Source organism: Xyrauchen texanus, chromosome 3 (genome assembly GCF_025860055.1).
Source record: "Xyrauchen texanus isolate HMW12.3.18 chromosome 3, RBS_HiC_50CHRs, whole genome shotgun sequence".
NCBI classification, from domain to species: Eukaryota; Metazoa; Chordata; class Actinopteri; order Cypriniformes; family Catostomidae; genus Xyrauchen; species Xyrauchen texanus.
In genome coordinates, this window is record NC_068278.1 from 29779658 (window position 1) to 29805280 (window position 25623).

Here is a 25623-nt window from a genome sequence, read left to right on the forward strand (position 1 = left end):
GGAGTCGTCAGCTCTACACTGGGGCCGAGAACTGGGCTTGGGTTGAGGCGGAACTGCATGGGCTTTCGCCGCCACAGGGGGATGCTCTCTGCGAGCAGACAGGGTGTGGGATCTTGAGCCGTGCCGGGGCAAGATGTGCTGGATGGACTCTGTCTGCTTCTTCACCGCCGAGAACTGCTGGGCGAAGTCCTCAACGGTGTTGCTAAAAAGTCTGATCTGGGAGATGGCCGTGTTGAGAAAGTGGTGGACATCGCCTGCCCGAGTGCTCGTGCTGTGACCGCCGTCACCCAGAGGGCGAGGTCAGTCGCCGAGCGCAACTCCTGCAGCACATCGTGATCAGGACTACCCACGTGCAGTTCTTTGAATGCCTTGGTGTGGTGTATTTGCAGGATGGCCATGGCATGCAGGGCGGAGGTGGCCTGTCCAGCGGCACTGTAGGCTTTGGACACCAGCAACGGCGTAGCCCTACAGGCTCTGAATGGGAGCGCCGGTCTATCCTGCCAGACTGCAATACGGAACATCACAATATTTACCAGTCTCCTCCGCTGAGTTTTTCTTGTGCGACGGAGGAGTTCTGCACCATGACTGGACAGGGTGCTTATTTGGAGAGCGAGATGATGCACCACCATTTTTCCTGCATCTGTTTTGAAAGCATCGTCACATGGGTACGCCTACGTCTTTACCAAAGCAACCTACGCAAATAGGTTGGTAATGTCTGATCATGCAAATCTGATTTGATCACTTGCAATTAATAGTGTGGACAGTCTGTCTGAAAAGATCTGATTTCAGAAATAATCTGATTTGCCTGCAGTCTGAACATAGCCTAAGTTATGTTTGAGGGTAACCACCCCCATAGAACCAGGACTGTGTTAAATGTTGAGATAAATGTTACTGGTTTAGCATTAGCAGGGACATGCACAGACAATTTGGGGGGGAAACTGGAAAAAGGGCACTTCTCATAATTATTTATTTAAAAAAAATAAAATAAACAAAACTTGCTTACCAATTTATTTTAATTCCCTCACAGGATGCGGACATACACTCTCACACACTCAGGGCTGGTCTGGCAATCTGGCACACCAGGCATTTTCCGGGTGGGCCGACGCCTTTTGGGGCCGATTAGGAAGAGACTGGCCAGCGGGAGAACCGAGCGGGCCGGTGGATCGGCCGCGAAACGTGTCAAATGGGCCACGATAAGCAGAAATGAGCCGCCGCGATATGCAGAAAAGGACAGCTGTAAAGTCGAGGCACTGGTAGCTTAGTCTTTTTTTCATCAGCATTCACCTCCACACAAGCCAAGAAAAACACAACTGGGATAGAAATTGGGAGGGGCTGCTGTGTGTCTGATGTCTGTGCTGCACTGCTGCGTGGAGACGCAGAAAAAGGCAGGTACTCATCAAACTATTTCACAGGCAGTCCAAAGAAATTGCATTAAAAATATGTATTATTAGTCTACAGCCCACAAGAGATGTTTACATTGAGTGATCTTTTACACCGTATGTGACTTTATCACACGTTCACAATATAACATATACAATCTAACCCTCATAAATTCTCCGGATACTTAAAAAAAAAAAAAAAAGAAATGAAAAACGTAAGGAATAACGGTTACTTACCGCGTATTACCCACAAAGGCTTTGAGTGATGCGAGCGTTTTGACGACTGAATCAGGAGTGACTGTGCAACACTTTCACTTTCATTTTATAGACTCAAAATAGTTTCACTTTCAACGTTGCTCTAAAGCATATTCATACTCTAAAAATACAATGAGAACACAAACTGTACTTCATCTGTTTTATGACATTTTATGCTTGAATAGAAAAAACTGTAGGAAGAATAATTGCAGAGGTAAACAGGCTAATAGGTGGTGCATGAATTGTCACTTTGCTTATTGCATCATAGTTCTTCCGACATTTCAGGGTAATCATTGATCTTCTTTAAACGAATTCCTCTTTGAGTATATTCAGGAGCAATGTTCAGTAAAAGTTTTCTGTGGACCAAATATGTGTTAAACACTGTGATATGCACAATGTGCCTCATAATCTCTCAAATATATTTTAAAGTTGTATGATTATTACAGTGTAGTTAAAAGTAAGTTGTGATATAGTCTACATTGTATTGTTTTGGATTTATTATGAGAGTATGTAGAACTGGAGGCAACTTCAGTAGTTATTTTTCAACTTCTGGAAATGGCGGAGAAGAAAATAGCTGGTATGTGTTCATGTAAACTTTCCAATTAAATGACGGATCATTTAGAATGGAGCCTAAAACGCGAAACATATGATATATGTTTCAAATTCCGTTCGTTCTCAATGTAACAACATTTTCTGAGCATGTATAGCTGTGCATCACGGAGTTAGACCAGTTCGGAACTCTGGTGTTCACGTGCAGTTTATACAGTGATTATTTATTCTTCTTAGTTCATAACATGATGATTTATCCTTCTAGTTCGCTCGCAGGATCCGAACCAGCGGCGCGTGCTGGACGGCGCCACGCGTCAGCGCCGTTTGACCCGCCAGCTCGAGGCGCTTGAGAAAGACAACTTCCAAGACGACCCTCACGCGAGTCTTCCGCAGCTTGTCAAGCGACTGCCGCAGTTCGACGAAAGCATCGAATCCGGTAAAGAATTGAGTCGGTGTTATGCATCAAGCCCATCCAGTTGCACATGAACTATTCAGATACTACTAAATGTGTCTGACTCTGTGGCGCTGATGGTTGTCATTCTCTTTGTTGTTTTCTCTTGATGGGTTTTTATTTAAAGGCAAGCGGAGGAAGAAGACAAGGGTGATCATTTTAAACAGGGGTTCCGCAAAAACGTCCAGACAACCTACTGTATATTTTATATATACTACTTTTTAATGTATATATATATATATATATATATATATATATATATATATATATATATATATATATATATATATATACTATCATATTTGTATTGTGTATGTGTGATCTATTGTGTATATTTTATACTGTACATTGTATATTATTATTTGTATTTTGTGTTGTGTGTAATTATGTGTATATTAGATATGTAAATTGTGTTGTGTAAATCTGATGTTTATTGTAAATTGGTATATGTCCTACTGTCATGGCTGCTATGTTGCTCGGAACTGCACCCAAGACTTTCACCTACTGTTGCACTTGTGTGTATAGATGAGTGACAATAAAGGGATTTGATTTGATATTTTTTATTTTATTTTGATTTGATTTTGGAGATTGCTGGATGAAGTGGATGTCTACAATAAGTTGAAACAAAAGGCCCATTTTTGAGAGATAACTTTGAGAATCTTTAACTAGTGTTTTGTCATGTGAACAAGTATTTTAGAAATGCTTTGAAGCAAATAGTTACATGCTGAAGAAGACATAAATGCTTCTCTCAAAATCACCAGAACTGAACACTTTGTCCCAGGGGTGCATGCCTCTGGATCCCCCTAGACAATAAGGGTACACTTCTTTACTTGGTCAGGTTTCTCTGTGTACCCAGAGATAAAATCCTGCAGGTGGCCCTGATAACATGTATGTGCAAAGTGAGACATTTAAATTACAGGCAGTACATTTATGCAAATACTAGAATGCAGTGACAATGTGCTTATGTCATTGAACACAAAATAAAATAAAAAACATGCTTTTATAGCAGGTAGCCCACTTATATAACCGTTATAGGCCTTGGTGAGAAAATTTGGCAATACCACTTTGACACATGTGACGGCACCCCAAAGAACATATAAAGCATATGAAAAAATGACCAGATTTTATACTGAGATTGGTAAGGGATTCTGATGGTATAGTTGCCTTTTTAAGACAAAATGCAATAAGACTATACCAAACCCAAACCCACTTCAAATCCTGTTCACATGCACTCTTATGTACAGTATTGAACTCTGCTCTGGTCTTCAGTATTCAAGTGGTTGGCTACTATTTCATGTAAGCTGTAGGAAAGACCAAGGCTAGTTGTCACACAGGTAAGTTGTCACAAGCGCAAATGCGTTTTCTCTATGTTTTGAATGTTGTTTTTAAACACCTAGATTTATGTTTTATGGATTCTACCCTATATCATAATTTGTTTTGTTATAGTTCTTGGGTAAACAAGCGATCAAATAATCAATTCAAACTGCTACATATCAAGGCAAAGTTTAATGATATTATGAAGGTAGATTTTCACCAAAAGGTTTAAATGTGTTCTTAGGACAAAGGTATTTTTTTATTAAATTCACATGCACTCAAAAAATAGTTGAGCCTATTTTAAGATTTACACATTTTATTTCATAACAAATTTCATCAAATTGAATTGAGTAATATTTCATTAAATGAATAAAACTTATTATATCAATAGGTTTTTTTAATTTGTTTTTTTTTTTTTTTTGTAGCCAAGACTTTAAGATATGTTGTACAGAAATTAACAAAAAGATAGAAAATATATAAGAAATGTCCACTGGAGTAAAAAGTGAAAACTAGCTGCGGTCTGTTTAAATCCCCTGTTTAAATATTAAGAAAGATCTATTGATTTTATCATCTTTACTAATATTCTAACTTGATTCTATTTGTCACATTAAGGAAATTGTGAGATATTGCATTTACTTAGTTAAGTCTTTCGAAAATCTGCCTAATTGTGAACATTTTTAGATGGGCTGTCTAAGTGGGGTCATGGGATTCCCCAAATGTTCCCAATTTTCATTTAAGAGTGTAGTCAATACTTGAGCAGCTGATAATGGAAAATTATGTGGTTTTACTCCCTCTTTTGCATTGCAACACTTCAAAAGCAGCTTAATGAAACCAGACTTTCAGAATTAACTATTTTGTTAATGAAATTATGTTTTTAATATGATTTAAAACACAAAAATGGCCCTAAGGCTATTGTATGGTCTGAATAGTGTTAATGAACAAGTGATGTCCTAAATTGTCAAGTCAATATAAGGATCTCAACACACTCAAATTATCTTTATTCAGTATTCAAACAGAATTAAGGACTTCAATTTACAAGATCAACAACCAGTCATTGCATCAGGCATTTGATTTAACTCACAATTAAGCAGTGATCAGTAGGACAGGAAATGTAATGAGTGGTCTACCAGGTCTTTCTGTTGTATGTAATTTTTCCTATCCCGGGGCAATTTGACCACATGCAGGCTACTGCATGTCTGGTGTAAGACTTCCTCTTGAACCAGACTAGCGACTACTGTGAAATACTATGCCTTACACTAAATAGGCCTGGGTGTAATGCTGCTATGTGTAGAGCTCTATTATTCTTTTCAAAGATTGAGAATGAAGGAATATTTATTTATGACATTCAAAAGCTGGTTTTGTAGGCCATAGACAGCATCAGATTTTTAAAACATTTAGTGTCTTAATTTGAAAAACACTGAATTGTTCTATCTAATTATGAGTGTTGTGACTTTAGGATTTGTTCCACATGAATAAATTAACACAATTAATGAATATATGACTTCACATTGTATGCCCTGATGGGGATGGAAGTGAAAAATGTGACATGTGATTATTCAAATAGTCACAGGAGATCTCTTGTAGAAAACGTTTAACCTGAGCATTTCAAACAAAAAAATCAGATGAAAAGTATTGTTGTACATTGAGTATACATCATATTTACCACAGCATTTAGTCAGTTTTACAAGTTAAAATCAAAGTTAAATCAAAGTGACTAATAAAAATCATTTAAACATTTTAAAATATCTTCGCCAGTTGTCATTAGATTGAAATGTAAAACAAGCACAATGTATGAAAATAGATGATTTTAGGGATTAAGTGACTGATTTCAAAATCAATTGTAACAGACAGCTCCCCTGTGTGGATCAGGACGCTGAATTTATTCTGCCTGCTGCTGTGCGTTTCTGGTAAGAGGAGACACCATTATTGTAAATTGTTCCTAACTTTAGTTTAGGTTAAAGACTATGTGTCTTAGAGTGCAATTCTGAATTTTACTGTATGACTTTAAACTGAATAGGAAGGAAATAAATGAAAAATTGTGAAGTAGTTGCATGCTTACCTTTTTCCAAGGGCTTTCATTATATATTTCTGGGTAAATATCGACTCTAAATTCAAGCATTTCCTCCCTGACCCATTCCTCAGAGTGACACTTTACAAAAATTCAAAACAAACAGGCAATAATTATTTATATTCTATTATTTCTATTTGTTTTTAAAAACTTAGTTTAAGTGCTTACACAATCTCCATGGTTGTGCAAGAGGGACTTGGAGGGATGATTTCAACCTTCTCAATTGCCTTTCGAGAAACTTTATTCACTCCTTTACCAACACAAAAGCATCTGCCTTTCAGATTTGGAGACCTTGCCTGCCCTGAAACAGTCCAGTGTTTATTTCAAATCACTTTTATTTTTACATTTTTTAATTTATGTGCCAAAGTATCATATAATGCTATAAACAAAAAAAATAAAAAATCCTTGCATATTCATACAACAAGATCTCTGAGAACAAGCTTACCTTCCACCTCTGCTGTAAGAAAACAGCCAAGAACAATGAAAACTGCAACGGTTTTCATTTTGTTGTTGATATTCTTTATTATTTCCTTGTAAATAATGAAATGTCTGTAAGGATGGTACAATGAATAAGTGAGGTCAGCAGCTTTATTTTTATACTGCCGATTAGGATTTTCCCGTTTGAGGTTATAATCACTATTTGTTTCAGTATTGCTTTCTCCATATTTACTGAGAAATTGAAGCCTTTATAGGTAAAGAGAAGCTATGTCATGAGGCAATAAGTGTCCAGGATAGATTTCCTTGTGACTCCAACACAATCATTGTTGGTTTGTAGAGTGAATATTACAGTGTTTCACTGTTTTTCTTTATTGTTCATAAACGTTTTAGACATCCTATACATTTCAAATGGCATTACCATAAATCATCTCTCCCTGTTTAAGCAGGAATTAGTTATGGTACATTCAATTCAACTAAACTTTATTCACATAATGCCCTTAATATTTATATGTTTTGATGCTTCAAAGAGAATGTGGGCCTTAAATAGCTGAGAGCAAGCTTTGCGCAAAAGTAGCAAGACACAGAAATCCTGGTTGCAGAAAAGAAAACAATGGCTTTGGCACTATTTTTAAAGGAAAGGTTAGATTATGAGGACCATGCATGTATATTTATGCACTCTGCAGATACTTTTATCCAGAGCAACTTGCAGTACATTCAAAGTATACTTTTTTTTTTTTTTACAGTTTGTGTGTTCTCTGGGAATCTAACTAATGAACCTACAGCATTGTAATTGTTATTACTTTAACTAATTAGTTGTTGTAATTAATTGTATGTTATTCTTTAAAGTGATTTAAATCTAAAATTGTTCACATTAAATCTTTGTGAACCCACTTAATGGTTTGAATTCAATTTGGAAAGAACCCACTACACAACTAGAGGAACAAATAGCAAATAACAACATTTCACCTCAGTTTCATCTGCTGCTACTGCTCAACCTTTATCTTCAAACACAACATCTTTCACTTTCGTTTTGACTTTTCAGAAGGAAGGCGGTGGGGGGGGGTTACAGATATTAGTGTAATGTGTATACTGATTTAACAAGTATGTGTTGTGTAACAAGTAAATGTACCATTTTCTGTTTATTTCAAGCACTTTTTTTTAACCTATAGAGTATTTTTTGCTTTTAGTTACAGAGCTATGTATATCTTAATTCTATAATGTTACTACAGGCATAGTATACAAATGAATCTCCATTATGATTGGAGCATCATCCTTAAGTGACTGATAACATACTGTAAATTATTAACAGTAACATACTGGAAACAGACATGATGAACAATATTACACATTAAAACATTAGTGATATTCCATAATGAAGCCTGAGAGAAATTACACAATATTCATCAGGATGATCAGAGTACAGAAATGAATTAGTTAATCCATGCATTGACACTCTTTACCCCTAATATTGAATATATGGCATATAAAGTCAAATCATACTGTTTTAAATCATGTTCAGCAGGTTATATCCAGCTTCCAGCACTTAAAGGAATAGTTCACACAAAAATTAAAATTCTCTCATCATTTACCCACCCTCATGCAATCCCATATGTTTATGGCAAAATTTTGAAGCTCCAAAAATAATAAAATGTCACTGTCCTTTTCTGCATTTCTCTGCAGATTATTTTATTTTATTGCGGCACATTCAGCACGTTTCGCCTCCGAACCACCGGCCCACTCGGTTCTCCCCCTGGTCAGCCCTGATACCCAGGAAAGAACACGATGCCAAACCTGCAGAATCGCCCATCCAATGAATCAAAGGGAAAAAGAGGATCAAAAAGGAGGAAAACAGGGAGTGAGTTGAGAAAACTGCAAATAGTCTTTGGCTTCATTTGAAAGCTGATAAATGCTGCCTTTGACTGTATAGAAAGGTCACAAATCCAATATTTGTGTTACGTTCTAACTATTGATATGCCTTGATCTGATTTAGAAACAACAGTGCTTGTTTTTCACTAGAAAGTCATAAACTAATTGCTGGTTTTGCTCCATCAGAAGCATTATTTAGCCTTTCAACCAACCAGCAAAAAACACACATGCAAGACTTTGGGAAATCAAAGGCAGTGAAAAATTTTGACATAATTAGACATGGCATTGTGGTGCCTTGGAGGGCTGTCCAAAAACAGCATTCTTTCAAAGTGCCAACTCAGACAATTAATTCACAGGCAGCAATATGCATTTCTGCAAAAAAGTAATTTCTATCAGGAAGACTTGCAGACTTGAGTGAGATTTAAGATGACATTTATTTGATGAATATAAAACAGAAAAGTAACGTCTCTCTTTGGCGTAGGCCCCGTCTGGCGGTCCGAAGAAGTTGTAGTCAGAACCGTCATCCTGCCGGAGATAGGAGGATGCAGGACGGGACTCAACTGGTGGTGGTGGGGTGGTGGAGGTTGCCGTGTTAGCACATTGAAACAGCAATGTGATAGATTGTGAGCAGACTTATAAAGCAGCTTGCATGTGATTGGCTGGGAATTACTCAGCTAATGGTGCGATGATGTACAACTGCCAGTCTTCCCGCTAGAACTATACTCTGTGCTTACACTGACTGAGTTGGCATTGAGGCAGCAGCCTTAGCCTAAGGTTGCAGTCCATAAATAAGCAGAGTCCTGGCAATATTGTTTTAAGTATGAAGGACATCACAATTTAAACTCATCAGCATAGAGATGATGAAGAAATATTTCAAATTATTTCAGTTTATGCTTTAGAGGGAAAATAGATGCAAGGACAAATCTGGAGTACAAACAAGGATATCTGGACTGTAGAGGGACTGTTTGTTCATATTTCTTTAACATTATTAGTTATTGCTCACATATATTACATTAATGTAAAGGTCATGCTCACACAACTACTCTTCACACACATCTTAATGAAACTACAATAAACGTAGAGGTAAGACGTTACCTGCTGTTTGAAATGCATTGCAGTTTTGGTCAATGCCTCATCATTAATGTCACATTGCAGTAACCCCATGTCTTCATGGAATAGATAGTCCACTGTTAGTGTATTTATCCTTTTTATAAATCTGCTGCTGACTGGTATGGTTTTATTTGTGTCAAAGGTGTGATGGAGCACCATGAAAATAGCTGGTTTGGATTCTGCTTAAATTAAAGGCACAATAAGGTGGTCAAAAAGGTGTGAAATCATTTATTAAAATCCAGCAACAACTTGTTAGGTACTGTATATTCTGAAGTTACCTGAACAAGTGTTAAGTTCATTCATTGCGGCTTCAATGTCAGTTCCTGCCCGTGAAACAATGGGGCAGAAAACCAGAATCACATCACACTGCTCCACTTCGTGCACCTCCTCCAAACCAGGCCTTTGTTGATGTAGCTTCTTTAAAATCTGCCTGTGTGCATTGGATGACCTCCCAGCTTCAATTACAAAGTATTTGTTTCCTTTAAAGAGAATATGTGATGAATAATGTGTATTAGTTTGAAATATTACAGTATTACAGTATAACAGTAATTTGATAATGTTTGGGATGTTTTGAGCATAAGATATAAATAACTGGTTTAATTCAAGGCAAAATATTATTTAACATCACTGAATACACCTGAAAACAGTAGGTGACACCAACAAAAGTATTTTTAATGGGTTACACGAAGCTGAAATAGAACCTTAAGAGGTCAGTTGCTGGTTACCACCTTTTACAAGTGTAGGAGGGTTCTTCAGCTGTAATTAAGGCCACAAGTAACTTGAAATGGGCAATGGTTAGTTACGTAACAGGCAGCGCAGGGTGCCCTGGGGTGAAAGGCCATGAAAATGACTGAGGATGGCTCCACAAATGGGGGGCTGACAAGCACTGGGGCCTGTAAGGTCTAAGTTACCCCACTGGTAATGGTTTCCCTAATTTCTTTATATATATATATATATATATATATATATATATATATATATATATATATATATATAACAAAACGTTTTGTTAAACAAGTAATTTAATAATCCAAAATCTTACCTTGAATGGTTATTTTGCTCTCTTCCTGCTCTGGGCCTGTAAGGTCCAAGTTAAACCACTGGTAATGTTTCCTTAAAATGGTTTATTTTATAACAAAAATTGTTGTTAAACAAGTAAATTAATAATCCAAAATCTTACCTTGAAGGGTCATTTTTCTCTCTTCCTGTTCTTCCTCTTGATCAAACTGCCTTTATGCTTGTTATCTGACAGTTGATTAGTCTTGTCCTGAAACAAATTTAAATTCACCCTTGATTATAATTTGTTGGTTTGATTTGATACTTTTTATAAGGTACCCAAGCAATTAAAATAAAATGGATTTGGTGTTAAAATATGTTTGGTTTTTAAAGATTACTCAATTTAGTTTGATGGAAAGTCAAACAATACAAATGCGTACATTTCTATGTATTTTTTTCTACATAGTCAGTCATGATTAATTTAATCCATGAGTGAAAGTGTCAAGTTTCAGGGCAGGTACTGAGATAGCATTTGGGATAGTAAGGGAGTAGTATTCGGCTGATCATGTGATTCAAACATGGCAGCCCCCATGAGGGACCCTCCCCATCTAGAATAAAATAGCTTTGATAAGGTTACTGATATGACTGGAATCTTCATATTGTGTGAGAGGTCATCATTACATATGCTGTTGTTTTTTATTTAAAAAAAATATTATTAAATAAATGTGATTTGGCTTCTGCTGTTCAATGCTCTATACTGCTCTCTTACTGACAGAGTGAAAACACCTCCTTTATCACTTTCACTCTCAAACGAAAATTTAAAAACACAACCAAATATCTTCACCTGTGACATGACGTATAAGATCATATATATATATGTTCGCGTTTCCCATACAACGACATAACTCACTGCTTAACCCCCATAGTACGATACATCGATACGATACGAAACTAACTAGCTAGTAACAACTGTTTCACTAAACCCAGTGAGTCGCACATCCATGCTTTTTTAAAACTCTGGGAATTAATCCAGTAGTTTAACATGTAGAAACGAGCACATAATAGGTCATACTTGTGACTTGTATCACAGTAGCTTTGGAATGCCATATCAAGTGTAAGCAACTATTGTGTGAATCATGTCATGCAATGTCATTACTTCATTATCAACTACCAGAATAATGTCATTGATAAACTATATACTGTAAGTGTGATTAAGAATCCTATATATTGTATGAAATACAACCCTTTATTGTTTTGCGGTGGTGATGACACACCATCACATACACTACAACTGTCAAGTAACTAAAGCTGGCTATGTACAGATGTTCTCAATACACAAGATGGTAGCCATGATAATATAAGCCACAGCATGATAACTATGTGAAAAAAACAGCATGAAAGCAGCCTATTTTAAAACCAAAAACCCCTTAACAGATGGATACAATGATTTGATAATCAAATGAAGCTGTGCCCTATTACTGTCAAAATCATGATGAAACACTCACATTTAGCTAGTTAATTTAGATTATTATTAGCCACCAAGGAGTTTCTATCCATTCCTCAGGTGCATCAAGTAGCAGGTGTATTAATGACTCTACTAATAAATACAGTATCTATGCATGTATCAAATGCTCAGCAATGGCGGCTTTACAAAGAATCCTACAGCTTGAGCACAGAAGGCGACACATAAGTCAGGGATGCATACATAAGGACAAATTTCTCCCCACTTGACTCTCTATCTAATGGCAACATCATAAGAAAATTCTGGATTCCAAGGATCAAGATCCTTGAATTGCTGCAGGTTGTGAAACCACACCTTCAGATGGCCACAAGAACAAACAAGTCCAGCATTGCCGTTCTTAACTGCACTGCATTATTGTGCTGTGGGAAGTTTTATGGAGGTGGTTGGTGAGCATGTCTTAGGTCAGCAAGGCTGTGAAAGCAGTAACACCTTTGCTGTTACAGCTTATGAACACCATGCTGACTTTCCCCAAAACTCCTCAAGAAATCAAGTCAAAACATTGCAGTCATGGAAACTTCCTGCATCATGCTGGTGCTGATGATGAGGATCAACTGAACTCATATCAAGGCAGAATGCATCCTGCAGGAGCAGAAGTCAGAAAACGTTTAATTCAGAAATTATTTTCATTTTTAAATAGTTTGGTTACTGTATTTTCTGTTATTTCATCTCACTCATCTCTTATGTAACCTCCGTTCCCCAATGGAGAGAACGAGACGTTGTGTCGGAGAAGCGACACTAGGGGTCTCTCTTGAGCGCCGAAATATGCCTCTGACTTATGAAAAAAGGCCAATGAGAAGTTGGTAGACAGTATTTGCATACCCCGCCCCTGGACATACGGGTATTTAAGCGGACAAATACGGGAGTTCATTCAGAAAATTTCTTCGGAGCCAATGGTCGTGCATGCAGTCTGCTGCGAGTCACAAACACCAGTTCCTGTTTCCTGTTTATTCCTCTGACGCTCTGCATGCTGTTGGATTGACGGTGCATAACAGTGGCTTTCTCCTTCCTTGCACGGCTGTGCATTGTTGCCCTGGGCGCTTCGACAGCGCAGACATACTCGAAAGAGTTCCATATAAAAGAGTGATTTTATTTAAAAGAGTAATTTCCTCTAAAAGAGCAAAACACAGCAGCGTTGAACGTCCTTTTCAGGACGCGTCTTTATCAAGATGCCTTTCCGCCCCTGTGTTGTTCTTGGATGCGGTAGAGTGCTCTCTGTGTCAGACGGCCACAGGCGTTGTCTCTTGTGTTTGGGCAGCGATCACACCGAGGCTGCGTTTGTGGATGGTTCATGCTCTCACTGCGAGAGCATGACCATGACAACGTTGCAGTCGCGGCTTGCTTTCAACAGAACGCAAGCCACTCAAGCTGCCCCCCGCATTGCTCCTTCTTCCCACGGGATTGAGGACGATGCGGCTGGAGCTGGAAGCGATCCGGGGATGGCAGAGGGTGCAGTTCCGCCGGGTACACCCCCTCGGACCATCTGCCCCCCCGCACGCTCGTTGACTACCGTCCGTGCTCGAGGAAACAGCGGCTCGCTTCACAGCCAGTCTGCCTATCCTCTCGAGCTCGAAGCGGGGCCTTGGCTACACATGCCGGTGTCTAGTCATCGTGACAACAGCGGTTGTGAACACTAATTATTTGACCCAAGGAGTGAGGAAACTGCTCTCTTTTTGACAATGTGGGTACCGCAGCCCGTTCGGGGTGCGGCGAACAAATGAGAAAAGGAAACAAAGAATTTACCTCCCGGCCCTCCAGCAGGGGATGGAGTGGTCTGGATACCAGATCTGTAGCGGACGTCTCGCTCCCTGAATTGTCCATCTCAGGGGCAATTAGGAACCTTCCAGGTCCTCGCGCCGGCCCGTGAGACGGGAGTAGTCAGCTCTACACTGGGGCCGAGAACTGGGCTTGGGTTGAGGCGGCACTGCCTGGGCTTTCGCCGCCACAGGGGGATGCTCTCTGCGAGCAGACAGGGTGTGGGATCTTGAGCCATGCCGGGGAAAGATGTGCTGGATGGACTCTGTCTGCTTCTTCACCGCCGAGAACTGCTGGGCGAAGTCATCAACGGTGTCGCCAAAAAGTCTGATCTGGGAGATGGCCGCGTTGAGAAAGTGGTGGACATCGCCTGCCCGAGTGCTCGTGCTGTGACCTCCGTCGCCCGGAGGGTGAGGTCAGTCGCCGAGCGCAGCTCCTGCAGCACATCGGGATCAGGACTACCCACGTGCAGTTCTTTGAGTGCCTTGGCGTGGTGTATCTGCAGGATGGCCATGGCATGCAGGGCAGAGGTGGCCTGTCCAGCGGCACTGTAGGCTTTGGACACCAGCAACGGCGTAGCCCTACAGGCTCTGAATGGGAGCGCCGGTCTATCCTGCCAGACTGCAATACGGAACATCACAATATTTACCAGTCTCCACCGCTGAGTTTTTCTTGTGCGACGGAGGAGTTCTGCACCACGACTGGACAGGGCGCTTATTTGGAGAGCGAGATGATGCACCACCATTTTTCCTGTTTTGAAAGCATCGTCACAAGGGTATGCCTACGTCTTTACCAAAGCAACCTATGCAAATAGGTTGGTAATGTCTGATCACGCAAATCTGATTTGATCACTTGCAATCAATAGTGTGGACAGTCTGTATGAAAAGATCTGATTTCAGAAATAATCTGATTTGCCTGCAGTCTGAACATAGCCTAAGTTATGTTTGAGGGTAACCACCCCCGTAGAACCAGGACTGTGTTAAATGTTGAGATAAATGTTACTGGTTTAGCATTAGCAGGGACATGCACAGACAATTTGGGGGGGGAAACTGGAAAAAGGGCACTTCTCATAATTATTTATTTAAAAAAATAAAATAAACAAAACTTGCTTACCAATTTATTTTAATTCCCTCACACTCACAGCTGTCCATCAAGCAGGATGCGGACAGACACTCTCACACACTCGGGGCTGGTCTGGCAATCTGGCACACCAGGCATTTTCCGGGTAGGCCGACGCCCTTTGGGGCCGATTAGGAAGGGACTGGCCAGCGGGAAAACCGAGCGGGCCGGTGGATCGGCCGCGAAACGTGTCAAATGGGCCACGATAAGCAGAAATGAGCCGCCGCGATATGCAGAAAAGGACAGCTGTAAAGTCGAGGCACTGGTAGCTTAGTCTTTTTTTCATCAGCATTCACCTCCACACAAGCCAAGAAAAACACAACTGGGATAGAAATTGGGAGGGGCTGCTGTGTGTCTGATGTCTGTGCTGCACTGCTGCGTGGAGACGCAGAAAAAGGCAGGTACTCATCAGTTTAAAACTATTTCACAGGCAGTCCAAAGAAATTGCATAAAAAATATGTATTATTAGTCTACAGCCCACAAGAGATGTTTACATTGAGTGATCTTTTACACCGTATGTGACTTTATCACAATATAACATATACAATCTAACCCTCATAAATTCTCCGGATACTTAAAAAAAAAAAAAAAGAAAAGAAATGAAAAACGTAAGGAATAACGGTTACTTACCGCGTATTACCCACAAAGGCTTTGAGTGATGCGAGCGTTTTGACGACTGAATCAGGAGTGACTGTGCAACACTTTCACTTTCATTTTATAGACTCAAAATAGTTTCACTTTCAACTTTGCTCTAAAGCATATTCATACTCTAAAAATACAATGAGAACACAAACTGTACTTCATCTGTTTTATGACATTTTATGCTTGAATAGAAAAAACTGTAGGAAGAATAATTGCAGAGGTAAACAGGCTAATAGGTGGTGCATGAATTGTCACTTTGCTTATTGCATCATAGTTCTTCCGACATTTCAGGGTAATCATTGATCTTCTTTAAACGAATTCCTCTTTGAGTATATTCAGGAGCAATGTTCAGTAAAAGTTTTCTGTGGACCAAATATGTGTTAAACACTGTGATATGCACAATGTGCCTCATAATCTCTCAAATATATTTTAAAGTTGTATGATTATTACAGTGTAGTTAAAAGTAAGTTGTGATTTAGTCTACATTGTATTGTTTTGGATTTATTATGAGAGTATGTAGAACTGGGGGCAGGCAAATGATAGCTATGGTGTTGTTGCCGGTTGATAATTCTGCCCACTACAGGGTATCCCATTAGAGATAATTCAGAAGACAGTCTTCAAAGTCTGGGAATAACCATGTATTATTGTTGCCACACACAGTACTCAGTTTGCTGTCTTACAAGACTCAGGGGTTAAGGCTCAATATGCAGTGAGTGATTCGATGAGCCTTATGTAGCTTGACGAGTAGTTTTTGAGGTTTCTATAACAGAAAAATTGAACAACATGAGTAGGAGCCTAATTTTGCTTTTGTTCAGTGACAATTATTTCATATTATGTGTTGCATTTCAGTATTTGAATATTTGTGTTTTATTGTAACTTTATTTCTTTTTGTGTACTAATTAGATAAACATTCTCTATATTTACATTGAAATATGTTATATGTAAAGATTGTGCACTGGCCCTTTAAGAAATGCGACTGTAAGTTAGGTTTTTTTAGGCGTCCTTTATAGGAAACAGAGTGGGAGTCGTACAGTTTTCTTTACCGCATCCGTGATATTTAGGATTTAAGATTATATTTTGTTTCCTTTCTTTTCTTTGTTTGATTTATTAACGAGTCTGGATTAAAGGAAGAATACATGAAGAAAACGGTGCATGTGAATTGTTTTTTTTTTATTGAACACGGAGCGAGTTGACTGAAATTCTTGCGATGTACACTCGGTTACTAACGTAACCTCGGTTCCCTGAGAGGAGGGAACGAGTATTGCGTAAGTAGCTTACGCTATGGGAAAACTCCGTTTCTCGAGAAATATTGAAGTCTTTATGTAAAACGCATTGCAGCTGCACAGCAGACAGCAATGAGCGAGGCAGCTCGGTCATTGGCTGTGCTGCAGCAACTTGCTCGAACCAATGACGGGGTGACTCTGAACGAGAAGCAATGGGTGCGCGCTTCGCGCTCGCGGCTCAGAGCCCGCCAAGATGGGCGTGGCTTAGGGCTATATATTAGGCGCCCCGTCATGAGAGTTCTTTAGGTTCAATCGACTGAAGCGAACTGACCAAGCACTAGCACGGCAGCTTACGCAATACTCGTTCCCTCCTCTCAGGAACCGAGGTTACGTTAGTAACCGAGTCGTTCCCTATCGAGAGGTCTCTCCTATTGCGTAAGTAGCTTACGCTATGGGAACACCATGCAAAACGCCATGCGTGCTGACTTCGCTCTATAAAGCCAGAGGCAGATGCCTGAGCCTTAAAGCAAAGTGATTATTCCACGAGCCGGCCAACGTCGAGCTACATAATGGGATAGTATAGAGCACCTTCCAAGGTGGTCCATGGTGGGGCGCTCATAGTACAAACACAAGCACATATCTTATGTACTGAGTTTTCTATGTACTGATATGCATAAAAAATCCTTTAAGTCAGTCAGAGACGGACCTATAAGGGAGGAGATAATGCTCAGCATATACATACTCCAGTCAATTCTATAGTCAGGCTGATAGAATGTTGGAATGCAATGAGGGGACCTGTAGGTTATAAAACCTGATAAATGTCGAAGGTGAGGCCCAGCCTGCCGCCGCACAAATATCTTCAATGGGTATCCCACTCGACCACGCCCACGAGGAGGCCATGCTCCTCGTAGAGTGAGCTCTGACGCCTAAGGGGCATTGAAGGCCCTTGGCTTCATAAGCCAGCGCTATAGCATCCACTATCCAGCGCGATATTCTTTGCTTTGAAACTGCGAGACCTTTAGTGCGGCCGCCAAAGCATGCGAATAATTGTTCCGTCTGTCTGAACAGGGCAGAACGTTCCAAATATACTCTGAGCGCCCTGACCGGGTAGAGTAAATTAGCGTCGCTTTCGTCTGCTGGGGACGATAGCGCTGCCAGAGATATCACCTGTACTCTGAAGGGTGTGGAGAGCACTTTGGGAATATACCCGTGCTTTGGCCTAAGGACAACTCTGCAGTCGTTAGGTCCAAATTCCAGGCAAGCAGCGCTTGATGACAGCGCGTGCAGGTCGCCCACTCTCTTGACTGAGGCGAGCGCCAGCAAGAGCGCAGTTTTGAGCGAGAGCTGTTTAAGGTGCACTATTCGGAGAGGTTCGAACGGGGCACTCTTGAGTGCGTCCAGGACTGTGGCCAGGTCCCAGATCGGCACCGAGGGGGGGCGAGGAGGGTTCATCCTCCTAGCGCCTCTTAGGAAACGAATGATTAAGTCGTTTTTCCCTAATGAGCGTACCTTGTCAGGATTGTGTGACGCCGCTATGGCAGCCACATAGACTTTGAGCGTGGAGGGTGTGCGGCCAGCCTCCAGCAGCTCTTGCAAGAAGGCGAGTACACTGGGTATCTCGCACGATTTGGGGTTCAAGCTCTTGGTATCACACCAGTCACTGAACACTTTCCACTTTTGGGCATATAGGCGCCTCGTAGAGGGTGCTCGCGCCTCAGTGATGGTTCTCAAAACTCCACTGGGGAGGTTCTCGGGAACCCGTTGAGGGGCCATGCATGGAGGGCCCACAGATCGGGGCGGGGATGAAGAATCATCCCGTTGGCCTGCCTGAGGAGGTCTAGCCTCAACGGAATCGGCCATGGGGCAGATTGCATCATCTGCATCAGTTCTGGAAACCACATCTGGTTTTTCCAGAGTGGGGCTACCAGGAGTACTGCACATTTCACTTCCCTGATCCGACTGATGACCTGAGGTAGCATCGCGATCGGGGGAAAAGCATACAAGGGGCAGCTCGGCCAGACTTGGGTGAGCGCGTCCGTGCTCTTTGAGAAGAAAAGGGGGCAGTGTGCATTTTCCCTGGAGGCGAAGAGGTCGACCTCTGCCTCGCCAAAGGTTTGCCATAACCACTGAACCGTCAGGGGGTGGAGAGACCATTCTCCTGGGAGAACCTTGTCTCTGGACAGTATGTCCGCTCCCTGGTTCAGGGCGCCTGGCACATGCGCTGCTCTCAGCGAGCGCAGGTGGTGCTGTGACCATAAGATGAGCTCCCTGGCCATAGAGTGCAGGGAGCTCGACCTGAGTCCACCCTGGCGATTTATATACGAAACTACCGTCATGTTGTCCGTTCGGACCAGGACGTGTTCGTTTTTCAGGTACGGAAGCAGGGCTCTGAGAGCCAAGCAAATCTGAGATTTCCAGACAGTTTATATGTAGGTGCTTTTCCGGGTTTGACCAAAAGCCGGAGACAGGCCTGCCCTCGTAAAGGGCCCCCATCCTATTTTGGAGGCATCTGTCGTGATAATTTTTCTCCGCGTATTCACGCCCAGACTCACGCCGGTTTGATACCAGTTGACGGCTTTCCAGGGCGTCAGGGCTTTTATACAGCTGTGATTCGCTCTGATCAAAAAGTGGCCCGAGCGCCACGCGTGAGTGGGGACACGGCTCTTGAGCCAGCGCTGGAGAGGACGCATGTGCAACAATCCTAGCTGGAGTACAGCTGATGCCGAGGCCATGAGACCGAGCATTCTTTGAAATCGTTTGACAGGGGCGCGCGCGCCCGTTCTGAATGATGTTGCAAGGCGTCGAATAGAGAGCGCGCTCTGATGAGAGGCGCGCTGTCATCTGCACTGAGTCTAGCACTATTCCCAGAAAAGAGATATTCTGGATGGGGGATAGCACGCTCTTTGCAAAATTGATTCTCAGACCCAGGCATTCTAGATGGCTGATAATCCAAGATCTGTGCGTCGTTAACTGACCCTCTGATTGTGCTATGATTAGCCAATCGTCGAGGTAAGGGGCGTGCCGGCTGGGGGCGTGTCGCAGTGACGTATGGGCCCCACCGGCAAATTGCCTTGTGCTAACACTGAGTTTACAGCTCTCAGAGGCGCAGGTGCGCGCTGAGCAGCCGTGTTGAGTGCCGAGTGCAGGGGTGCGTGTGAGAGTACAGGCACGTGCGCTGTCTCCGAAATGCTTGCAGCATGAGTCGGAGAAATGCTTGAAACTGTATGGACAGAGTTTTCGGGTGGGGGTGCATACATCGTAATAGGCACGCGCGCCACATTCATAAAGCTTCCCGCTCTTAGCGGGGAGTCTCTTGGCTCGTGCATCGCATCTGTGATGCTTGCGGCATGAGACAGAGAGCTGTTTGAAACTGTATGGGCAGCGCTTATGGGTGGGGGTGCATATACTGTAGTAGGCACGCGCACCACTTTCATAAAGTCTTCCGCTCGCGGCGGGGGTTTTTTGGCTATGCATACAGTGTTTGTGTGTAGGGGTGCATGCAGGACTACATTTATAGTATTTCCCGCTTTTACTGGGGAAGTGTTTATAACTGTGGGAACAGTGCTTGTGTGTAGTGGTGCATACATGACAATAGGCACACGATCTACATTTATGGGATGTCCAGCTTGAGCTGGGGAAGTATTTGGCACTGTTTGGACAGTATTGATATGTGGGAATGCGCACTTTAGTGTGGACATGTGAACCCTTAGTGACACAGGCAGAAAATGACTCTTTTCGTGATTTCTGTGTGTCGCCGTTAAAACGGCGTTTGATTGCAGGTGAGCAAGTTCTGTGACTGGCCCATTGACTGCTGTACAGACATTTCCAGCCGCCTGTAAGGGGACTGGGTAATGTTTTACATGTTTTAGAGAGAGTGGTCCGGCCTTTGCGAGACACGTACTCTCTCTTTTTCTTCCTATTGCTAGGAAGACTTACGAGGCTCCGGGTTCAGCACGATCTTGGGCCGAGGACCTCGTTGCTCAGGCGGCTTTCTTCGGCCAGCGGAATGCGAGCGGCGTCCGTTTCAGGTCTGCTCTTTGGCTGGGAGACGGGAGGCGCCGCCCTGGCTCGCTGCTGCTGCTGAGGCGGTCTCTGGTGAGACGAGCTGGAGCGCTTGGGCAGGAAGTGACGCATAGCCTGCGAATCCTTCCGGGCCTCAGTAAAGCGTTCAGCGAATTCTTTTACCGCCGGTCCGAACAGGCCGCTTGGAGCGATAGGCGCGTCAAGGAATGGTGCCTTATCCGCGTCCTTCATCTCTGTTAGCATCAGCCACAGATGGCGCTCAAGGACAGTCAAGTTAGCCATGGCCCGACCGATGGATTGGGCGGTGGCCTTCGTGGCTCGCAGGGCTACGTCAGTGGCGCTGCGCAGGTCCTTGAAAGCCTCAGGTTCAGGTCCAGACTCGTCCATGGTGCGGAGAAGTTTGGCCTGATAAACTTGTAAAACCGCCATTGAATGAAGCGCTGACGCAGCTTGGCCGGCGGCGGCGTATGCGCGACCGGCGAGAGCTGAGGTGGATCTGCAGGGCTTCGAGGGATGAGAAGCTTTGGCTTTCCATCCAGCGGTGGAGGGTGGGCACAGATGGTTGGCCACAGCCTCCTCGAGGGGCGGAGTTCCCTCGTAGCCTCTTTCTCTCGCGCTGTCCACTGCGGAGAGCGAGGAAGAAAAAGAAGGCTTCAGGCGAGCAGAGTGCGGGGCTTTCCACGACTTCGTGAGTTCGTCATGAACCTCAGGGAAGAAAGGAGAGGGTCTCTGTCGAGGGGCCTGCCGGCACCCCTGCAGGAACCACTCGTCCAGCCGGCTGCGGGCGGGTTCTTCCGGAGAAGACCAGTCGAGCCCGAGGTCTTCCACGGCCTTGGACAGGATGCGGACGATCTCAGAGTCCATGCTGGTGCCCGTGCTCGTGTCTGCTGATGTCGATGGTGCGGGGTCGAAAGCCGAGCCCGGCCAGTCGTCGGATGCAGCGTCAATTGAGAGGCTGTCATCTTTTTCATCGTCGTCCCCTGACGCGCCGAACGAGATGAGACCCACCGCTCTGTTGGAGGGGTGCTGGTCCGCCCTCGTGAAATGGACTGCCGGCGGGGAGATCTCTGGTAGCAGTGAAGCACGCGGGGACTGGGCCGGCGTGACGTCACTGAAGTCTACGTGCTCTGGCAGCCTCTGTGAGCGGCGCTTTTTCTTGCGCTGCTCGAATGGAGGGGGTGGCAGCACGGTGGAAGCAGGCTCGTTTGCGGCGAAAGCGGCAAAGCGAGCGCGCAGCTCGGCGAGGCCCAGGGAGTCACATTCGGGGCATCTGCCCTGAGTGAGAGCAGCTTCTGTGTGGTCCGGTCCCAGGCAGCGAGTGCAAATGATGTGACGATCCCCGTCAGGAAGAGGGCCTCTGCACGAGGCGCAGGCTGAAGGCATTTGCAACAACGCCTTGAAAATTGCTCTTTTACTTAATCAAAAGCGTCGCAGAGGCGAGCGCTTGTAGTAAAAGGATACAGCGATGCGCGCCGGATGGCGTAGCAGAAGGCTTCGAAGGCGGCTGAAGGCGACGGAGTCCTCTTAGCGGTCCTGCTGTAGGCTTTTCGACGGCGGGCGAAAGACTCCAACAATCCGGAGGATCCAGCGAAGAGAAGGTCTTTGCTGAAGGAGATTAAATCTAAAGAACTCTCATGACGGGGTGCCTAATATATAACCCTAAGCCACGCCCATCTTGGCGGGCTCTGAGCGCGCGAGCGCGAAGCGCGCGGCCATTGGTCGCGCGTTCAGAGTCACCCCGTCATTGGTTCGAGCAAGTTGCTGCAGCACAGCCAATGACCGAGCTGCCTCGCTCATTGCTGTCTGCTGTGCAGCTGCAATGCGTTTTACATAAAGACTTCAATATTTCTCGAGAAACGGAGTTTTCCCATAGCGTAAGCTACTTACGCAATAGGAGAGACCTCTCGATTGGGAACATCTAAGCATACATAATAAATAAACATATTGCTATGAAACAATACAGTATAATATCAAATAATTAAAGCAATACAGTAAAGTTATACATGAACACTGTTACTGGTTAATGAAGGCAGTGTGTAGGCTTCCATATAAACAGCACACACATACATCTGAAATCTGACTCCACTTTAGAGATGAGCGCTGCTCTGTCTGAGCAGTGAGTGTGTGCATACACACAGCAAGTTGTTTATCATTTATTGCCCACAGGCTAATCACAAGTGCGTACAGATAATAATAATAATAATATATATATATATATATATATATATATATATATATATTAATATATAAGCTAATTACCTCACAGGCACGATATTAAGCAAACTGGAGCAAATGTACAATCATACATTTAGTACAACAAACAAGGATTATACACTTTGTGCAACTCCTCATCAAATAAGGCAAAATATCAAGCATTATTAAGCATTATAAAGCAAACTAGCGTCCGTCTCTGTATCCCGTTCAGTACACCTGCCCTCTATGTGAGGGCGCTCTAGGTGATTGATCCATGCAGAGAGCTAGCCTATGTATGTGGGTACCTCATCTCAGCAAAGGAAGAATCTGAGAGAAAAGGGTTAGTGTGGCAGAGGACAGTGACCTTTTTAACAGCCGCCCCCAGATATACGAAAGTAAATAGAGTTACAAAAGGCCCTGAAGCCATGTAATTACCACAGTATTGTCACACTAATCAGGAACGGCAGGTAATTTTATAATGCGTGCCACTGGATGGGTATAGGTCTTCTCTCACACTTTAACTCTGACTGTACTCTGCTATCTGGTCCAGGGAAGTCCTCTGACACCTGACCTATCGGCCAAAGAGCTCTTGGTAACTGGGGGGTCAAGAATCAAAACTGTGGTGCCGACATGGATGTTTGTTGTTTCCTTGTGCCATTTCAGTGCACTATAGTACATTTTATTTGTGTACTATTATGTGCTTATCTGTGTATAGTGCAATTATTTTCCTATTTAGAAATGTAAATTTTAATGACTGCATAGCACGAGAAAAGGCACTACAAACAGCAGTAAGTCACAAAAAAAAAAGAGCATCAAATATGTCTCGGTTATGTACATAACCTCGGTTCCCTAATGGCTCCTGCACACAACACGACTTTCAAAGATGTCGGATCGTGGTACCGTTCATATTACGTTACCACGACTTCATGAAGTCGTAGCGTTTTCAAATTACACGACAAATCGGTGCCTGGGGTGAACACGTTACAAGACATTTCACTATATTGACGACTCCCCGACGACTCTGCCTGGACTCCAAATTACGTTTCACAACAGAGTACACGCGAGAAGTGATACGAGATATGAAAACAAATGCATGAACATATGTTATGCATTTCAGAAATTGTGTATGTTTTTAATCGCCTCAAGGCATCATATATTTTATTTGGTTACAATATGAAAAAGTAGCTCCTACTGAAAAATCGACCTATTTGCTTACCTGACTGTACAAGAGAATTTGCGATTTCTCTCCAACTCTTCTCTTTCTCCACTTGGTTGTGGTACAGTTCAGATGAAACATCAAATAGGCACTGGTGCTCCTGCCAATGTTCCACAAATTTTTCCTCCATTTCTTCGGTGCAATGAGACTTTCTTGATACCCCAGCCATGCTAGTTGATGTTCTGTTGCAGGTACATCAGGACTCCTCCCACTGAAACTTCCCGTGCCCCGTTTCTTGCTCTCTCATTGGCTGTAGGACAACGCTGCTGTTGTATTCAGTCAAAACATATTTCACACTGCACAATTTGGATTCTCAAACAGGTCCAGATATTTAATATTCTAGATATCTCGCTGACATCTTGCCGATTCTCTCAAATCATGTCTTTGATAGTTCATACATTGCGATTGTTGCTCACAGGAGCGAGCTCCGATTTGCCCACGAGTTCAGGTTTTTGTTGGTGATCTCCACAAAACTGTCGGTGAGCGAAAATCGGGCTTAATATCGTGTAGTGTAAACTCGGCATAAAATGAAGGGAACGATACATTGCGTTGATTAACGCATTTGAGGAGTGCCTTCTTAGACGACCTAGTTGAAACCTCTCTATAATAACAGCAATGTTCTAATATTGGCTATGTGTTTAAGCCCCGCCCTCAAATAAATTCAATAAAAAAATTTAATAAATGCAAAAATGAATACAGCACTCGTTGCAGATGCACAAGATCCTGACGCATTCTCAATAAAGAGCCCTTTATATGGTTACTCCAGAGATGCTTGTGCATCAGACTCTTGAAATGTCCCACCCCTTAATGAAACGGAAAATATGATTGGTTAGCAAATATCCAATCAAGTCTGAAATAAACGTTCTGATTGTTTGACCAGTTTATAGTCGGACTGTCTGTCTTGTCGGTTAATAACGTTCTATTTAAAATGACAGTTCTCTGCACTAAGGATTGGGTGAAATACCAATTGCAGTGTTGCTAGATCTTGCAAGAGAAACAAGCTTTGTCTGGAAAAACAAGCTCAAAATATGTAACTTGCCTTACCAAAATAAGCAAAAATGCAATAATTTTTTTTTCCTGTGTGGTGGATGTATCGGCATAGAAATCATAACAAGCAGTTAATTAACAATTAAGTATCATTTTAATTACAGATCTGCTTCTGAGTCAAAACCAGGCAGCATCAAATCTGTATTAATGCATCATATCTAACAATAATTCAGTTTAGACTTGGAAACAACAGAGAAAAGTTATTTTTACCTCTGATAATGTTTTCCTTGTACTTGGATTAGCTGTGCATGTATATGTAGTAATTATACATAGTTGTTAAAAAAGTCTTCATATAGAGAATGCAACATCCACAACGGGTGATAATGCAAAGAAATATGTGATGCAGCAGTTTCCTTCAGGTTTCCTTCAGGATCAAAGCACATTTGTCAGCCAAAATGAAGTGGAGTAGTTCCAAATATTTGCTGTGATAAACCCTTTGGCCTTTAGTTTCATGAAAAAA

General features: G+C 42.7%; 1 protein-coding gene across 2 annotated transcripts in view; it reads left to right on the forward strand.

The window, feature by feature from the left end:
- The first annotated feature begins 2071 nt into the window (after positions 1-2071).
- The window catches only part of LOC127626607 (zinc finger HIT domain-containing protein 1-like), a 30366-nt gene continuing 6814 nt past the window's right edge, over positions 2072-25623 (forward strand). Inside the window, exons 1-2 of one of the 2 annotated variants that reach the window (XM_052102537.1) lie at positions 2072-2211; positions 2449-2619. In XM_052102537.1, coding sequence (XP_051958497.1) covers positions 2190-2211; positions 2449-2619 — 193 coding nt within the window. In that variant the 5' untranslated portion in view covers positions 2072-2189. The remainder of the gene's footprint in view (positions 2212-2448; positions 2620-25623) is intronic. The other variant, XM_052102526.1, reaches the window with a different exon arrangement.